Consider the following 19,857-nt stretch of genomic DNA (forward strand, 5'->3'; position numbering starts at 1 on the left):
GATAGTTATCCTGATAGAGTTATAGATAAGTCGGAAGTTCCACTAGAAGCCGTGTCTGGATTTTGGGACTAACGTCGAATACACTATGCACAGAACAAGTAACTAACGATTCAACTCGTATCGGACGGTGTCCTCAAAAGGATATGTTGAGCGTCAAAGTCGTTTATTATCTCGGAGGAGTTTCCTGTAATGGCTCTCAAAAAGCTACTGGTATAAATCCTGTAATCATAAAGAATAATACTTTTGTAAATAGCGTAGATTCACATTATTTAGATATCGTTATTATACAATTTTTTTGGTATTTAGTAAAAAGACTATTAAGTTTGTTTCAAGATTGATAGCGCAACTGGTTTCCCAGAAAAGCTTATATCAATAGCATTTGAACAAAGACGAAAATACCACCCAGTGGAATTTAATTATTCCTATTATACAACTATAGTCCATTTCTTTTAGCGAGTCATATTTGCACCGACTCACAGCGGTGCCCTTTTAGCTCGGAAAAGTTTCCTGATCGCTGATTGGTTGGACAAGATAATTCTAACCAATCAGCGACCAGGAAACTTTTCCGAGCTAAAAGGGCACCGTTGCGAGTCGGTGCAAATATGACTGGTGGAGTTGTTGTTGATGTTACAACTAGGATACATTAAAGTATTTCTGTATATCCTAAATACTCTTTAACGTCAGCCTTAATAGTTGACTATCATTTTCATTTCTGATCAAAAACGCCTCAAAGATTCAAGTACTCGGTACTCGATGCCTTGATGACATTAGAGCTAGGATTAAGTCTTGGTTTTTCCTATGACACATAGAATGGTAATCCCGAAAGACTATATTTGATGGAATTTCAAGAAAAGATACTGGTGGACATTTACATACACAGGAAACAGAACTTGATATAGGGGCATTGTCAAACATCACAAGAGATACAGTAAAGTAATTGTAATTCTTATACCAAAATAAAACAATGTATATGATATGCCCTGCTAGACTAAATATTTATACCAGTACACACAAACACACACACATATGTGTGTGTATTTATCAGATGATCCTACCAGTATCAACTTATGCATTGGAAACTTGGAGCCTTACAACCATTGTTCTCTAACGAACATATAAATAACATGGTAAGAAATTGTAACTATCATATTAGAAACATAGCATTTATTAGTAAATACTTAGATGAAAAATCTATTGCCATACTCATTTATCATCACATATTTTCAAGAATTGATTACTGCAACTCACTGTTCTATGGCTTACCAAATTATCAGCTGAAGAAAATTCAGAGAGTACAAAACAGAGCCGCCAGATTAATAAAAGGACTACACAATAGGGAAAGAATTACCCCTGCACTAATTAAGTTACACTGGCTACCGGTAAAAGCGAGAATTGAATACAAGCTACTCTTACTTACGTTTAAGATACTGAACCAAAATGAACCAAAATATCTAAAAGAATGCCTGAATAAACTAGAACTAGGAACAAATGTTAACACAAGACACATGAGTGACAAACATAGGCTATCTGAACCAAGAACAAAAAGTAAATTTGGTGAAAGGGCTTTTAGCTACTGTGCGCCTAGACACTATAATAAACTGCCAACTGAAATGAAGGACCTAAAGGAAGCAATTGAATTTAAGAAGAAACTAAAGACATTACTTTTTACAAGATCATATGATTTGGAAGATGCTACAATCAAAGAATTGTATAAGTTATAATGAAAATGTTTCGCTAGATGATTAATATGGACCCGCCCGAGAAGTAGTTCACTCGACTTCAGTGGAGGGTTGGATTTAAACCCAAAACAAGTAAACAAGTAAGTAAGTAGTCTTGGGTAGTGCCATAGCCTCTGTACCATGGTTTTCCACTACCTTGGGGTAGAGTTCCTTGCTTGAGGAGTTTTTATAGTTTATAAATAGCTTAAAACATGTGATTTTAATTGTTAATTACTTTCCTTGTAGATTATTTATTTCCTTTCCTCACTAGGCAATATTCCCTGTTGGAGCCCTTGGCTTATAGCATACTGCTTTCCCAACTAAGGTTGTAGCTTAGCAAGTAATAGTAAATAAATTAATAAGAAAAGGGGTCCCTAAAGACTGCAAAAGAAGCAGGGGAGGGAAGAGACGACGATGGATCGACGAACTAAGAAAACTTGCGGGTATAAACTGGCATAGACAGACCATAAACAGATGTGAGTGGAAGAACATGTCTGAGGCCTTTGTTCTGCAGTGGACTAAAGTCCGTTTCATCCTAGCTGGCGAATGGAGACGAACCACTGTTTGAAAACTCGTTACCGATTGGTTGTTGGTTCAGGCATTCTTCCCTCCCGCTGACCGACGTCGAAGCAAAACATTGCATTTGTCCGCGGTACATGATGTTCATTTTTGCTTTATATCTCACTTAGTGTGAGTAACATCTACCTGGTTCTTTGGTCACACACAGATTAAAGGTAGATGATGAGTATTACCTTGAAAAAAATATCCGTATCTTAAAAAAATATGAAAAAATTAAAGTTGAAGCGAAACGAGAGCTGAAAAAACTTAAACACAACTTTTCTTATTTGCTCTTTTTTTTACCTACAAATCTTATGCAAACGTAAATAAAAATAGTTTGATTTTCTAGAAAAAAATCCTATTGAATGTCATGAACCTAATATAATAATGCAAGGAAGGAAAATAATGCTCAGCAGATCAGGGAGTCATGACTCCTTCCTGCACTTCTTAACAATCGCATAAATGTCCTTTAGTGAGTAGATTGCTATTGCTCTAATATCAACGAATTCATTAGGGAAATTGCCACTTACTGTCTTACCTGGCAGGTGAAATTGGAGATCACGTCATCCCTTCTATTGAGGACCAAGTTTGCCCACTATTTAGACAAATGCAGAGACATACTGAAATGGATGACCTCAACCAACCAGTGGTCAATCCACCTAGTCAATTGGAGGGTTGCCATGAAAGCAACTTCCATGGTAGCAGACTCAGAGGCGAGAACGAGGTGCCCTCGTACTCAAGTCTCTTCGCAATGGTCCCCGTTGTCAGTGCTACAGATGCTAAATCGATCAGAAGAGATGATGGTGTTGCTTCTACCAGCATGTAAAACCTATACTGTCAGAGTGCGGGAGGAAAAATATCGTTGAGCGGAGGAAGAGGAGGGAATTCTTAAGACCGGCTATCTGAGAATCCACTCTCTGTAGCACATCTCAAGCAAGAGCAAGTCACGGTAGTCCAAGCGAGTCACGACAGTCCAACGGCAGGGTGCAACCCTTGAGGGGCACCAAAAGGAAGATCAATGGAAGTCATCTCGCCTCAACTGGCTCCGTGGAAGTTTCCGCAAGGTCGTTGAGCTCCCTGATGAGGACAAGAACCTTGACAAACATATTTCTCCATCTCTGTTGGCAGAGGACCTGAGTAGGGTACAAAGGGGTCAACAACTTCCCTAGTCTCCACCTCGTTAATAGAGGGGAACTCAACATAAGACAAATTTCGTTCCTCCTTCCCATTAGAGTACCCGTGCACCAGAATGAACATGTCCTAATTCGGTGCTCCACACTGAAGAAAGGAACCAAAGACTGATGTCTATTTCAATGATAGGCTGCCCTAAGTTCTCTCCAGAGACAGAAGAGACACTAAGTGTACTGGAATCTCAGGAGTAGAAGGGAGAGCATGGCACACAACAGCTTGAGAGCATGTTCAATGAGTGCCTATCCTCGGTTGAGGGTGGGCTCTAGCGGGAGTCAAGCTGACACGACCAAGTCTCTCTGTGCTCTAACAAGCATTGAGATAGGAGCCTAGGTGTCACCTGATCCTGGACCCTGTCATGCCTACACAAAGTCCTGTTGGGAGACCAGATCCCTATGAACAGCATCACTGGAGATGGATCAGTCCTGCCCCAAGCAAAATCCTCATGACTCGGACCCAGCGTGCAGTGGTTTTATGAATCAAGGCGCAAAGGGAGGTGATGTGACTTCTGTCGGTGATGGGAAGGAAGAGGTGATCGAATGTCTGACTCCTCTGTGAAGTTCGATAAAATAACAAGTTTCAAGAAGAAGAGTGAAGAGTACTGTCACTTGATGTCCAAATGTGAATGGCATTCCGGGGATAGGACCTGACGCGAGGTGTCCGCGCTAAAAGTTCGAGCACTGGGCGATCAGGTGATCGTTCACGATATGCACCATCATTCAGTGTCGGAGCGTAAGAAGGCCGAGCGCATGAAGACTGGGAGAGGGAAGTCCTGGTATGAGCCGAGTGCGAGGAACCTTTGCGTGAGGACTTGCTGGATGATGATCACATATGTAAGGGTAGTGTTTGCGCAAGTGGTGATCGTGCTTGTGAAGCTCATACACTCGGAGAATGGTCTAGTGGAAAAGGTGAGTATGAAGAGAATCATTATTTACCTACTCGTGCCTATGCGGAGAAGGCTTAAGTGGCTTGGCTGAGTGAGAAAAATGAACAGAGGCTTCCTCTCCACCTTTGCAGATATTTAATAGGCCTCTTTCGATGACCGACGCAGTATCAACAAAGCGTCTTGGGAGTGTCCCGAGATAGGAGAGGGACGAGGGTGAAAATTGATAGCATAAATGTTGCCACATTACTTATGTTAGAACTTAGCATCCCATGAGACCAAGCACCAGTAGTAGGAATTGAGCTGCTGTACCTCATACTTGTGCGAAGGATGACGAAATCTTCACAGATACAACTGCAAACATTACTATCACAAATTTTAACTAAGAATCAGGGAAAGGGGTAGTTCAGTTCTGAGTATCTTATCCAAGCTAAGTAGGACTTGGCAAATAAGAACTTTCATATGAAAAATATTTGTATAGCCAATGCCTAATATTCTAGATATAGCCAGTTTACTGTAATATTCCTAAAGTCTGGTAAGTCACATTGTCTTTATGGACACAGTGTCCTACATTGGGTTAGGATGGAATAGGTTTCAATGTTTACCAACATTGGCTGGCACACATCTTTATGGACACAGTGTCCTACATTGGGTTAGGATGGAATAGGTTTCAATGTTTACCAACATTGGCTGGCACACAGGTAAAGTTTTTCCAATACTAGATAAGCATGCTGATAAAAACTAGTAATGGTGCATAAGAGAACAATATCAATTAGATAGCATCTTCATAATTGAAATAAGAATGGCTTCCAACAGTTACTGTCATCAAAATAATTCAAAGCGATTGAAAATACACAAGGAACACCTCTTATTTTCTACAAATGGATATTTGGTTTGTTATGCAATTTTACCATGTCTTTTATGGAGAGAGTGGCAGGCCATCAGTAGGTAAGGACATTGCATCATAGGTCAGGTTAGGAGGGAAACCTAAAGAAACCCATTGTAATTTCTTGTTTTTAGCATCTTTAGGACATGGAAAATAGGGGTTTCTGAGGATTACCATAACCATCAATATTGTTCAAAACACTTTAAAATACTCCTACAGTAATTTCCAAAAAAAAAAAAAAAATATTGGTTACTTAAGCACTTATACCTAAAAACGCGAAACTTTTTCATTTTATAAAATCTGAATATCTTTTAATTTTCTAAGGCTTTATTTCACCTACTCATAAAAAATGTTATTTTTATTAGTAAAATAAATTTTTGAATATACTTACCCGATAATCATGTAGCTGTCAACTCCGTTGCCCGACAGAATTCTATGGAGGGATACGCCAGCTATCACAATACTAGAAGGGGGTGTACTTACCAGCGCCACCTGTGGCCAGGTACTATAGTACTTCTTGTTGACACCTCCTCAATTATTCCTCGGTCCACTGGTTCTCTATGGGGAGGAAGGGAGGGTCGATTAAATCATGATTATCGGGTAAGTATATTCAAAAATTTATTTTACTAATAAAAATAACATTTTTCAATATTAAACTTACCCGATAATCATGTAGCTGATTCACACCCAGGGGGGTGGGTGAAAACCAGTGTACAAGATTAAAGATTAAAGGATAGCTAAGTATCCCGTATTTCATATAATCAGTTATCCACAATAACAATGAAATAATAAGTACTTGGTAAGGAAGTCGACTTGAACCGTTACTCTGCCTTTAATAAGATCGTCTTCCTTACTGAGCGCAGCGTTCCTCTTGGGAGGCTGAATCAACTCAAAGGTGCTAAAGTATACAGGGCTGCAACCCATACTAAAGGACCTCATCACAACCTTTAACCTCGGCGCTTCTCAAGAAAGAATTGACCACCCGCCAAATCAACAAGGATGTGGAAGGCTTCTTAGCCGACCGTACAACCCATAAAAAGTATTCAAGAGAAAGGTTAAAAGGTTATGGGATTATGGGAATGTAGTGGCTGAGCCCTCGCCTACTACTGCATTCGTTGCTACGAATGGTCCCAGGGTGTAGCAGTACTCGTAAAGAGACTGGACATCTTTGAGATAGAATGATGCGAACACTGACTTGCTTCTCCAATAGGTTGCATCCATAACACTCTGCAGAGAATGGCTCTGTTTGAAGGCCACTGAAGTAGCCACAGCTCCCACTTCATGTGTCCTTACCTTCAGCAAAGCAAGGTCTTCTTCCTTCAGATGAGAATGTGTTTCTCTAATCAGAAGCCTGAATAGTAAGAAACTGAGTTCTTAGAACTTGGAAAAGAAGGTTTCTTGATAGCACACTATAAGGCTTCTGATTGTCCTTGTAAAGGTTAAGACCTTTTTAGATAGTACCTAAGAGCTCTAACTGGGCAAAGTACTCTCTTCAGATCATTCCCCACCAAGTTGGACAGGCTTGGGATCTCGAACGACTTAGGCCAAGGACGTGAAGGAAGCTCGTTTAGCAAAAACCGAGCTGCAAGGAACATGTAGCCGTTTCAGATGTGAAAACAATGATCCTGCTGAAGGCGTGGATCTCACTTACTCTTTTAGCTGTTGTCAAGCACACGAGGAAAAGAGTTTTTAATGTGAGGTCCTAAAAAGAGGCTGATTGGAGAGGTTCAAATCTTGATGACATAAGGAACCTTAGGACCACGTCTAGATTCCAGCCTGGAGTGGACAACCGACGTTCCTTTGAAGTCTCAAAAGACCTAGGGAGGTCCTGTAGATCTTTGTTGGTGGAAAGATCCAAGCCTCTGTGGCGGAAAACCGCTGCCAACATACTTCTGTAACCCTTGATCGTAGGAGCTGAAAGGGATCTTACTTTCCTTAGATATAACAGGAAGTCAGCAATCTGGGTTACAGTGGTACTGGTTGAGGAAACTGCATTGGTCTTGTACCAGCTACGGAAGACTTCCCCTATAGACTGATAGATTCTGAGAGTGGATGTTCTCCTTGCTTTGGCAATCGCTCTGGCTGCCTCCTTCGAAAAGCCCCTAGCTCTTGAGAGTCTTTCGAAAGTCTGAAGGCAGTCAGACGAAGAGCGTGGAGGATTGGGTGTACCTTCTTTACGTGAGGTAGACTTAGAAGGTTCACTCCTAGAGGAAGAGTCCTGGGAATGTCGACCAGCCATTGCAGTACCTCTAAGAACCATTCTCTCGCGGGCCAGAGCGGAGCCAACCAACGTCAGCCGTGTCCCTTTGTGAGAGGAGAACTTCTGAAGTACCCTGTTGACAATCTTGAACGGCGGGAATGCATACAGGTCGAGATGGAACCAATCCAGCAGAAAAGCATCCACGTGAACTGCTGCTGGGTCTGGAATCGGAGAACAATACAACAGGAGTCTCTAGGTTATCGAGGTAGTGAACAGATCTATGGTTGGCTGACCCCACAGGGCCCAAAGTCTGCTGCAAACATTCTTGAGAAGGGTCCACTCTGTGGGGATGACCTGACCCTTCCGTCTGAGGTGATCTGCCATGACATTCATACCGCCCTGAATGAACCTCGTTACCAGTTAGCTTTCGATCTTTAGACCAGATGAGTAGGTCCCTTGCGATCTAGAACAACTTCCACGAAAGAGTCCCTCCCTGCTTGAAGATGTAAGCCAGGGCTGTGGTGTTGTCAGAGTCCACCTCCACCACTTTGTTAAGCTGGAGGGACTTGAAGTTTATCAAGGCCAGAATAACCGCCAACAACTCCTTGCAATTGATGTGAAGTGTCCTTTGCTCCTGATTCCATGTTCCCGAGCATTCTTGTCCGTCCAAAGTCGCACCCCAGCCCGTGTCTGATGCGTCCGAGAGGAGACGGCGGTCGTGTTTCTGAACAGCCAAAGGTAGACTTCCTTGAGAAGAAAGCTGTTCTTACACCACGCGAGAGAAGACCTCCTCTCTTCGGAAACAGGAACTGAGACCGTCTCTAGCGTCATGTCCTTTATCCAGTGAGCAGCTAGATGATACTGAAGGGGGGGGAGGTGGAGTCTCCCTAACACGATGAACAGGGCCAGCGATGAAAGTGTCCCTGTTAGACTCATCCACTACCTGACTGAGCATCGGTTCCTTCTCAGCATGCTCTGGATGCATTCTAGGGCTTGGAAGATCCTTGGGGCCGACGAAAAAGTCCGAAAAGCTCGACTCTGAAGATCCATACCCAAGGAGACAATGGTCTGGGATGGGACGAGCTGAGACTCCTCAAAATTGACCAGGAGGCCCAGTTCCTTGGTCAGATCCATAGTCCATTTTGAAATCTCCAGACAGCGACGACTTGTGGGAGCTCTTAAAAGCCAGTCGTCTGACGGAGCCGGACACAAGATCATGGTACTGCTGCACAGTCTGTGAACTGTCAATCATGGGCAAGCGAGGAAGTACAGTGACAACCCGAATCTGTCTAGACTGTCTGGGTCGTACAGACAAACTCCTTATCGGGTTGCTGAGGTTGCCGCACTGCGTCACAACAAGTCACTTCTGTTGGTTGTTGAACGTCTTCCCCGTGACACATTGACTCCGTAAACAAAAAAATCCTCTAACAAGGACTAAGCTTGGACTGCATGTCTTGCAACACAGCTCAAGGTCTATGGGAGCAGGTGTGGTAACAGACGGGATTAGCGACTGAAGTGGAACCATTACCTTCCCTGGAAGCATGTTATGCTTAAATAAAAGTCCATAGGAGGCTATGCAGCTAAAGGCTCCCTCCAAATGACAGAGTCCTCAAGGGAATACCAGAAGGAGGGAGAAAAGAACTTTCTCATCTACAGGGACCATATCCTAGAAAAGCTAAGTTCTCTCAGTGAGGGTTCACTGGTGCAAAAGCAGCAGACTAGAAGGCAACGTTATGAAACTGCTTGACAGTCTAGTGAGTTGGCAACAACCAAAGATGTGTGACTGAGAAGCATGCGGTAAGGTATGCAGAGCATGTTGTATGCAGAGTATGCTGTATGCAGAGCATGCTGTATGTAGAGCATGTTGTATGCAGAGCATGCTGAATGCAGAGCATGCTGTATGCAGAGCATGTTGTATGCAGAGCATGCTGAATGCAGAGCATGCTGTATGCAGAGCATGTTGTATGCAGAGCATGCTGTATGCAGAGCATGCTGTATGTAGAGCATGTTGTATGCAGAGCATGCTGAATGCAGAGCATGCTGTATGCAGAGCATGTAGTATGCAGAGCATGCTGTAAGCAGAGCATGTAAGGTAAGCAGAGCGTGTGCATGGCGTTTAACATTTCTCAGAAATTCCATGACCAGTGCTAGAGTGCTTTATGCATGCTTGCATGGGGTTTTAATATCAACATAATATATACCTTACATTCATAACTCATGATTCATATTTTTGCCATATTTTGCGATATTGTTAAAAATATATTGCCAGGAATACAAATATATTTTTATAAGTAATACAAATAACCTCCATTATCATAAGGTTTGAAAATGGAGGTAAGGTATGCTGAACAGCAGAGTCAGAACGAGCTGGAACAACAATAGTTGTGGTTTCCTCTTCAAGACTCTGTTGAGGGAACACCTGAGGCTCAGTCTGCAAAGGCTGATCAAAGGAAGTAGCAGAAGGTAGGCGCATGGGTGGAGGAGGCTGACTCCTGGCATGAGTGGCTGAACTCAAGGGTTGCGCTTGCTGAGTGGTTGGCGGATGCGCAGTAGCAAGTTCCTGAGGAACGAGTTGAGGTTCCTGCGGTGTGAGCTGAGAGCGAAAAGGTAGTGGCTGCGCAGAACGCAGTAAAAATCTCGCAAGTTGAGGCTCCTGAGGCGCAAGGCTAAGGTGTTGAGGTGCTTGCCTTGAGGAGGGTTGAGCTCGCTGCAGCGAGAGCTGAGGAGACTGACTCATGGACGGGAGAGGTTGTTGTACCTCAACCGAGTGTTGCATCACTGGTGGAGCAGCAAGTGGAGGCGGAGGAAGAGAGGTATAATCCTCCTGATCCCATTGTAAAGGTTGCCTTAAGGAAGGCGGAGGCTGAACACCACTGGGAACAGCAAACTCAGAACGTGGCTCAACATCGTACGCCTGGCAGGTGGTACTGCGATCAGGCGGAGCGAGCGCAGGCGGAGCGAGCGCAGGCGGAGGGAGTGTAGGCGGAGGCGGAGGCGCAACACTCTCAGCCCGACACTCACGCATCAAGTCCGAAAGCTGTGCTTGCATGGACTGTAGTAGAGTCCACTTGGGGTCGGCAGAAACTACAGTAGGCTGAGGTAAAGCCTTAACAGTCGAGCTCTGTTGTGGCAGAACCTTACTCCTCTTAGGCGGAGTGCATTCAACTGATGACTGAGGAGAGTCAGAGCTAACCCAATGACTGCATCCGGGTTGTTGAACTCTAACTTCGTACGTCTGGCATAGGTCTGGACTTTACGTTTAAGAGGTCTTGAGACCTGAGACCAGCGTTTTCTCCCCTAAATTTCTTCTGCAGACGAGCAAAATAAGGGCTCAATCGTCTGCGGGTGGGAGTGACGGTCTCGGTAAGACACGCCCACAACCACCGAGGATACTTCTGTGCGCCGATCAAGGCCTGCTGAACCCTTCTGCCCTTCGACATTGCTTCTCCCCTGGGCTTGGGAGCTTGCAAGAGGTCCCGGACTGGGAGGACGACTGGCGCGCACAGAAGTACCCTCACGCACAACACTGACACACTTTGCGCTAATCACTTATCACTTTGATTTTCTGTTTGCACTTATTTCACTGAACTCGAAACTTTAAGTGGTTTGTACCTGAAACACGCAATTCTATCCTTTCTCAAAAGTTAGTAATTGCGAAAACAGAATTACAATGTAACAGAAAAATCTAATGAAAGATAAATAATTCAGTGGCTGGAAAGAGACTAAACACTAGATCACTCTAGAAACGTTTACCTTCTTCCCCTAAAGAGACTAGGGAGAAGAGCAAAAACGATAACAACGTTACTCGCTTGAATGAAACGTTTATCCTCCTCTTTCTCCCTCCGTCTCTATCTCTCTCTCTCTCTCTCTCTCTTGACTTAGAACCTGAGAGAAGAGCCCAATCAAATATATCGTTAAAACATATTATTGTTAAAGGAAAAAACTGAAATATTTCCCAAAATGAAAAGTTCCTTTATTAGGATTAAAACCATTAAGTTAAGAAAGAATGAACAAAACGCTAGACACGGTTACTCTTACTGCAACGTGAAACCGTGAAAATTCTTTCTCTATCGTAACGATAGAGCGCAAGTTGAACGTTCTGAACGTCAACAACTGCAGAGACAAAACAAAACGTTAGTTCAACTTTGAAAACAGTACGAGACTATCAAAGAAATTCTTTCAAAGACATTAAAATAGCATAATATGTTAACAGGTAAAACCAAAATGACGGGCTCAATGTTAATTAACTTCGGTACCAAGAAAAGACCGCCTACTATTAGGAAGGTCGAATATAAACAAATATAAAAATTAATTTTAATAAGTTTATAATAAAAGGAAGTTAATCGAAGAGGCCTATAAGAGGCGGAGATAAAAAAAAAATCTATAACTTTTGTTAAGCAAAATTAAGAAAGAGAGTCTATACTCTCTTAGACACCAACACTTCCGTCTAAGGGAAGGGTCGGCCATTTAAAGGTGAAAGAGAGTTCATACTCTCTTCGTCACCATAATTAATCAAATTAATTCCAAAAGCTAACTAAGCTAATATAGAAGTTTCCAGTAAAGCGACAGCCGAAATCAAAGAGAAATACTTCACCAAAGTCGTGAAAATACTCCAAGAACATAAGCGTATCCCAGAACGTCTTGCCGGAAGCACGACAGAGGAATAATTGAGGAGGTGTCAACAAGAAGTACTTGAGTACCTGGCCACAGGTGGCGCTGGTAAGTACACCCCCTTCTAGTATTGTGATAGCTGGCGTATCTCTCCATAGAATTCTGTCGGGCAACGGAGTTGACAGCTACATGATTATCGGGTAAGTTTAATATTGAAAAATCTAGATATTGTAGCTATACACACAGACATACACAAACAGATTCAACCCTTCCACCTCTCCCCACTTTCCTAACTATAACCCTTTAGTTTGTGTAATTTGTGGTAAAAATGTTTTACGAGTGGCTGTTTATCAGATTATCCCTGCTGTATAGGACCAGGAAAGCAGCACTTACAGTAAAGACCAAATCTCAAACCCGTGTTTAGCCTTCCAAACAGCTTCAATCGCGGCAAGGGAACACCAAATTTTATTTTGTAAATCGTAAATATTTTTACGCCCGTCCCGGTTAATGTCTAGGAGAGGGCCGCATGAAGATATCACTGATATTCAATTTATTTTTACTAGAATGTGTAGGAATGTAAGTATATAATGGTATACCAGTGAGATAATTTAGTGAAAATCAATAATAGTCGAAATATCGACGATCAAACTCACGCTACTCTTGTCTTCCTCTCAGATTTTTCTAAGTCTGTTGTTATTGTTGACTGTGTCTTATTTTTGCTCAAATGAGCCCTGTAACCACTATAATCCGCAGACAAACTAGTCCACTATGACGTCTTCACGTTTGGCCAATCACAGTGCGACAATACATTTTCTTTCCCAATGACGTCTTCACGTTTGGCCAATCACAGTGCGACAATCCATTTTCTTACCCATCACAGTGCGACAATACATTTTCTTACCCAGCCACTTTATTTCGTTCCTAGACATTGAGGCCGTAGCAATCACGTCATCTGATATTGCACAAGAAGTTGAAATTCCATCTTCTTGTCCTGACTGTTTCCTAAGTTACAATGAAAGTGTTCTTACTTATTCGAGGTTATATTGGAAAACTAGTGGATTTGTGCCAGAGAGACGATTTAATTTTACAAAATAAGAATTGTCCTGCATGTCAGGGAACCTTCGCAACGGCTTCACGTTTTCCTCAAAGCAGCAGCACATCTTTATCAACCAACAGGTTAAGGTAAGCTTCATTAATTTACGGAGTATATTATAATGGTGATAGTATAACGATGTATACAGCAGTACCATCACTTTGGATTTGGTTTGATGGATGTGTTAGGTAGTGTCCTTAAGGGGGGGTTGCAGGGGGGGCCTTCGCCCCCCCCCCCCCCCCCGGTAGGGGTACAGGGCTATTAGGCTAGGTTAGGTGGGTGTATTAGGTTCGGTGGTGCCCTGAAAATCACTGTGGCCTTAAGGGGGGGTCGCAGGGGGGGCGAAGCCCCCCCCCCCCCCCCCCCCCCCGGTAGGCCTAGGTAGGGGTACAGGCCCCCCAGGGTAGGTTAGTTGGTTGTATTAGGTTCGGTAGTGCCCCGGAAAATCACTTTTCTCATCCTCCCCCCACCCAAAAACCCCGCTTCCCACTGGGGTCCCCCATAATTGTATTAGTAGGTTTATGCTTACATTTTGTGTGTAAGAGTTAAGTCTTAGTTTCTTTTTTATTCATTTCCTCATGTTTCTATGCACTGTGCAACAATAATCTGGTTGTTTTTTGCCGTTTTTCGTCGTTAATACTTGAAAAACGGGTGCGGCCTTCTCCTAGACATTTACCCCTGTCCCAACCAACTACATAAACTTAGATCTTCCTTATTACTTACCTTTACTTCAATTCTCATGTGTTGTAGATTCAGTTCTTGAGATTTTCTCACACAATTTAACCCAGTTTCTTCGGGTGCGTAGCCTAGCCAATTTCTGCCATTGCACCCATAAGAATGAGAGTAACTTTTATATCTTGCCATGGTTAAATTTTATTTTCCAGATTACCACACGAGGACACCAATAGGATTGTGAAATTTATGCAGAAGTCCGAGTAATGTGTAAAAAACTACAAACTTGTGTGGATTTCGGGACAAGGCGAAGCACAGCAAGAATAGTCAAGGACTCAAGAAGTAACAAGATGATTGCAGTGTTACCAGATGGGTTAGTATAAAAATCCCCAAAACTCATAACAAATACCCAAAACAACCTAAAAATCCCAATTTCCACAAATATATTCTCGTCTGTCTTGATCATGTAGGTTATACTAATACATAAATTAATCATTATACTTCATATAAGCGCAAGCAAACTTACTGCAACAATACAAAGGTTTACTCGTCTTTGTTTCTTCATAGAAATTTGTTCAGAATATCCCCATCAGACAACCAAAATCCCCAAATCTAGGGATAAATCCCCAAAGCTGGCAACACTGATTGTAAACAAACTAACAAATGAATTGCGACAAGAGTCAGTAAATGAAAAAAAAGGGATGGAAATAAAAAAAAAAAAAAAAAACAGCACGTTTCAATTAAGTAATTATTACAATGACGCCCTTATGTGCTATAATACAAAGTTAATAATCGTGTCGCCCATAGACTTTGGGATATCTGTAAGTTACAGGTAAATTAAAACATTGGGAGAAACTCGTGGAACATGGAAGTCCATTCACACCTGCAGAAGCACCTTCGCCCACATCTTCGTATTTCGTTCTGTTCTCGTGAATTAACCAAGAAGCTGCATTCTCACTGTAATGAAAAATGGAAACATATTTACAATTTGTTTATTTTGTTTAAGACAAAGACCTGCTAGTAACACATGTTCGCTTATTGAAATATATTATATAAACAGCCTTAAGCCAGCTGATACAAAGACAATACTATAACATTTAAAAGATTAGTATTATAGTTTATATAGGAAATATTTATGTCAATGCTGTTACTGTTTCGAAAATATTTTATTTTTCCTTGTTTCCTTTCCTCACTGGGCTATTTTTCCTGTTGGAGCCCTTGGGGTTATCCTGCTTTTCCAACTAGAGTTGTAGCTTAGCAAGTAATAATAATAATAATAATAATAATAATAATAATAATAATAATAATAATAATAATAATAGTAATAAACTAAGGCTTTTAAAAAGCTGAAGACTCTTGTTTTCTAAGTGTTTATTATTATTATTATTATTATTATTATTATTATTATTATTACTATTATTATTAGCCAAGCTACAACCCTGGTTGGAAAAGCAAAATGCTATAAGCCCAAGGGCTCCAACAGGAAAGATTAGCCCAGTGAGGAAAGGAAATAAGGAAATAAATAAATGAGGAATTCACAATTAACACGGAATACGTTGAGTGATACTCTAAATTCTTAAGAATGTATACGAAAAATAGATCCTGTAGGCCCTGTAGTGCACAGGATAGGCCTATTTGTGACAGGACCAGAAAAGGTCGTAAAATATTATTTGATTTTTTCCTCAATCCAATTTAAACAGATTACAATTTAGAGAAATGTTGAAATATATACATTATCTTTGCATTATGTGAATATGAAAAATAAAACCTGCAAAAGATTATAAGGAAAGAAATATATTTTTGAAATTATGTTGTTATACTATTCATAAAAGCACACACACACACACACACACACACACACATATATATATATATATATACATATATATATATATATATATATATATATATATATATATATATATATATATATATATATACACGCACGCATATATTCATATATATATATATATATATACATATATATTTATATATATATATATATATATATATATATATATATATATATATATATACACGCACGCATATATTCATATATATATATACATATATATATATTTATATATATATATATATATATATATATATATATATATATATATATATATATATATATATATATTGTAGATTTGAGAACAAAGCCCTCAGAAGAATGTTGGGAGTTAATGGCAGGACAAGATTAGAAATGAAACTATAAGAGCGATTACTCGAGTGCCATATGTGGATGAGATCATGGTACGGGGTAGATGGAGATGGTTTAGCCATGCTCTTCGCATTCCCCAAGAGATTAGTTTACCAAACTTTCAACTGGGCTCCCAAAGGCACTAGAAGAATTGGAAGACCCAGGCCTACATGGCTGAGGACTATGAAGCGTGAAGTAAGAGATGATGAATGGCGAAGTATTGAATTAAAAGCTCAAGATAGAGACGACTGGCGAAATCTAACAGAGGCCCTTAGCGTCAATAGGCGTAAGATATAAATATTATTAAATGCTAAGCTACAACCCTAGTTGGAAAAACAGGATGCTATAAGCCCGGGGCCCCCAACAGGAAAAACAGCCCAGTGAGGAAAGGAAACAAGGAAAAATAAAATATTTTAAGAACAGTAAAAACATTGAAATAAATATTTCCAATGCAAACTATAAAAATTTAACAAAACAAGAGGAAGAGAAACTAGATAGAACAGTATGCCCGAGTGTACCCTCAAGCAAGAGAACTCGTAACCCAAGACAGTGGAAGACCATGGTACAGAGGCTACGGCGCTACCCTAGAAACTAGATAGAACAGTGTGCACGAGTGTACCCTCAAGCAAGAGAACTCGTAACCCAAGACAGTGGAAGACCATGGTACAGAGGCTACGACGCTACCCAAGAGGAAGAGAAACTAGATAGAACAGTATGCCCAAGTGTACCCTCAAGCAAGAGAACTCGTAACCCAAGACAGTGGAAGACCATGATACAGAGGCTACGACGCTACCCAAAACTAGAGAAAACTTTACCTGGCAACGGCTGCAATCATCTTGCCCAGCTGCCCCTGGGAAGCAGCTTCGTGCGCCCCTTCGCAAAGGAATCGCTTAGCACACTCTCCATCAACAGCCGCCAGGGCGTTGAGAAATCCTCGATGCATGCTATAGCAAGCTACTGACGCCTTCTCCATTACCGGATTTGCCTGGAAGAGACAGTGTGCTTTTATATACATTCTCCGAAAAGGAAGATGAATGGTTGTTGTTGTTATTATTATTATTATTATTATTATTATTATTATTATTATTATTATTATTATTATTGTTGTTGTTATTATTATCATTTTTATTATTTAATGGAGGAGATTAACTAGCCTAATATTATTATCATTATTATTATTGTTATTATTATTATTATTATTATGAAAAGGCGGAGATTAACCAGCTTATTATTATTATTATTATTATTATTATTATTATTATTATTATTATTATTATTAAAAGGAGATTAACCAGCCTATTATTATTATTATTATTATCATTATTATTATTACCAGTAATCTTACAACCATAATTGGAAAAGCAAGATACTATGAGCCCAAGAGCTCCAACAAGGGAAAATAACCCAAACGAGGAAAGAAAATAAGGAAATAAACAGAATACAGAAGTAATGAGCAATTAAAGTAATATTCTAAGAACAGTAACATTGAAATAGATATTTTATATACAATATAAAAGCTTAAAAAACAGAAGAGAAATAAGATCTGATAGCGTGTCCGAGTGTACCTTTAATTCGTTGGTCAAAAAGATACTCTCAGAGGAGCTGTCGACCGAAGCTCTCCTCAACCTCCGACCAGCCATGTCGTTGCTCAGCTCAAGGATGAGGTCCAAAAGGGCTAGTAGGAAGGCCAAGAACCCAAAGCCTGAGAAGGCGTCGTTGCAGCCTCCCGATCCGAAGAAGAGGGGGATGATGAACCTGAAATAAAGGCGGTTGGTAACTTCGGTAGTAGGGCAGATTTGCACCGACTCGCAGCGGTGCCCTCTTAGCTCGGAAAAGTTTCCTGATCGCTGATTGGTTGGGCGAGATAATTCTAACCAATCAGCGATCAGGAAACCTTTCCGAGCTAAAAGGGCACCGCCGCGAGTCGGTGCAAATATGCATCGCTAAAAGAAATGGACTATAGTGTTATTGAGTCCTTTGACTGGTCAGATAGTATTACATTGGATCGCTCTCTGGTTACTGTTAATTGTTTCCTTTGCCTACACATAAACCGATACCAGCTACCCGTTAAGATACTACCGCTAGAGTTATTGGGTCCTTTGGCCGGCCAGATAGTACCAATAGTACTACACTGGACCCCTCTCTCGTTAGGGTTATTTTTTTCCTTTCCCTACAAAACACCGAGTAGTTTGGCCTATTCTTTACACATTCTCCTCTGTCCTTAGGGGTAGTAGGTTGGCTAAGGCACCAGCCATCCCTTAAGATACTACCGCTAGTGTTATTAGGTCCTTTGACTGGCCATATATATATATATATATATATATATATATATATATATATATATATATATATATATATATATATATATATATATATATATATATATATATATATATATAAATTACAAACTGTTTATCATTACTGTTGTTATTTACCTCTTTGTTCCTTGTGAAACCAACTACAAATAGGCCTAATTCCACATAATAATAAAGACAAAAATCGCTAATTTGATCCACCATAATTTCGACTTAAATTCCCAAAATTGAATGAAATTGAGTCACCCACCTTCCTTCGACCTGATCCTCCACTGCCTTCGTCTCCTGCAGAACATTATGCATCTTGTCGAAGAGGACCTTTGTCACGTCGGAGAAAGAGAACGCCATGTCCTCCGGGAGGTAGTCTAGTCCTTCCATTACTGATGTGTCCTTAGAACAAATTACATAGACTATACGGCTCCAGACTGCTTTCTTCAATGGTCACTTTATTTCTAGTTGTGTCTCTTTTCAATATGTCACTATATTTCAAATAATTATAATTTTTCCGTTAACACAACATAGTTCCACACTAGTCGTATGCATATCTAAATATCTTGTATTTTCGAAGTCTTAATGGGTCCAGAAACAGTATTTATACTATAAATAGACGCATAAAATAGTTCTTTTCAAGTTAAAACATAAAACATTCACATTACTCAACACTAGTCCACGATTTGATGTGAACTGCTCAAGTCATTCTCTAGTTATAAAATTCCTAGGTCAAGCAATTCACGCTCTACCTTAACAGCAGGATTTAAATGAATTCTAGGCTGATATTTAACTAACACGTAAACCTAAGCAGACATTATCTTATGAAAACGTGACTACACTAATCACTGGGTCACTGGCGAGCTCGAGAACTGAGAAACACTATTGTCTGCTGAACTGAGAAGCAGTACTGTTGGCTGAGCATGATTTAGTCGGTTACCGGGGTCACTATGCGAGACTTGCGACTTGCGAGTAACGGAAAGATCTAAAGAACATCTGTTCTATATTAGACGAGTAATAAATCACGTGTTATGTTCTTGTTGTTGCAAAACTGAATTACTAAACATATAGATGTTCATTTGGTTAATCATCTCCGACAACGAAGTTAGGAGGAGGTTATGTTTCAACCCCAGTTTGTGTGTTCGTGTGTATGTTTCTTTATGAACAGCTTCCTGACCACAATTTAAATCGTAGAGCAATGAAACTTGCAGGGATTAACTGTTATGTAAAAAGCAGGAAACGATTAAATTTTTGCAAGGTCAAGGTCAAAGATCAAAGGTCACGGTCAAACAAAATGTCCAATTCACGCAATCAGCCATGGAGTGATGAAACTTGCAGGGATTAACTGTTATGTAAAAAGCAGGAAACGATTAAATTTTGGAAGGTCAAGGTCAAAGGTCAAGCAAAATGTCCAATTCACGAAATCAGCCATAAGTTTGGACATCGTTGTCGCAGAGACTTAAAAATTAGGTTCATATTTAAGTGTATGAAAATCCACGCCAATTAATACATGTTTAGGTCAAAGGTCAAGGTCAAGGTCGA

General features: G+C 40.5%; 2 protein-coding genes across 3 annotated transcripts in view; both read right to left on the reverse strand.

Annotated features, from left to right (window-relative positions):
* The window catches only part of LOC137635244 (uncharacterized), a 49,237-nt gene extending 35,254 nt beyond the window's left edge, over nt 1-13,983 (reverse strand). Inside the window, exon 1 of one of the 2 annotated variants that reach the window (XM_068367697.1) lies at nt 13,861-13,983. The gene's annotated coding sequence lies outside the window, so the exon portion shown is untranslated. Of the gene's footprint in view, nt 108-13,860 lie in introns of those variants that run through there. The other variant, XM_068367696.1, reaches the window with a different exon arrangement.
* Nucleotides 13,984-14,567: 584 nt separating this feature from the next.
* Nucleotides 14,568-19,431, reverse strand: LOC137635245 (uncharacterized). The gene is made up of 4 exons (XM_068367698.1): nt 18,578-19,431; nt 17,578-17,767; nt 16,828-16,997; nt 14,568-14,766 (listed from the first exon to the last, which is right to left on the reverse strand). Exons 1-4 carry the CDS (start codon nt 18,703-18,705, stop codon nt 14,595-14,597), a joined length of 660 nt encoding a protein of 219 aa, XP_068223799.1. The 5' UTR covers nt 18,706-19,431; the 3' UTR covers nt 14,568-14,594.
* Between the last annotated feature and the right edge of the window lie 426 nt (nt 19,432-19,857).

This window comes from Palaemon carinicauda, unplaced genomic scaffold (assembly GCF_036898095.1).
Source record: "Palaemon carinicauda isolate YSFRI2023 unplaced genomic scaffold, ASM3689809v2 scaffold106, whole genome shotgun sequence".
Lineage (NCBI taxonomy): Eukaryota > Metazoa > Arthropoda > Malacostraca > Decapoda > Palaemonidae > Palaemon > Palaemon carinicauda.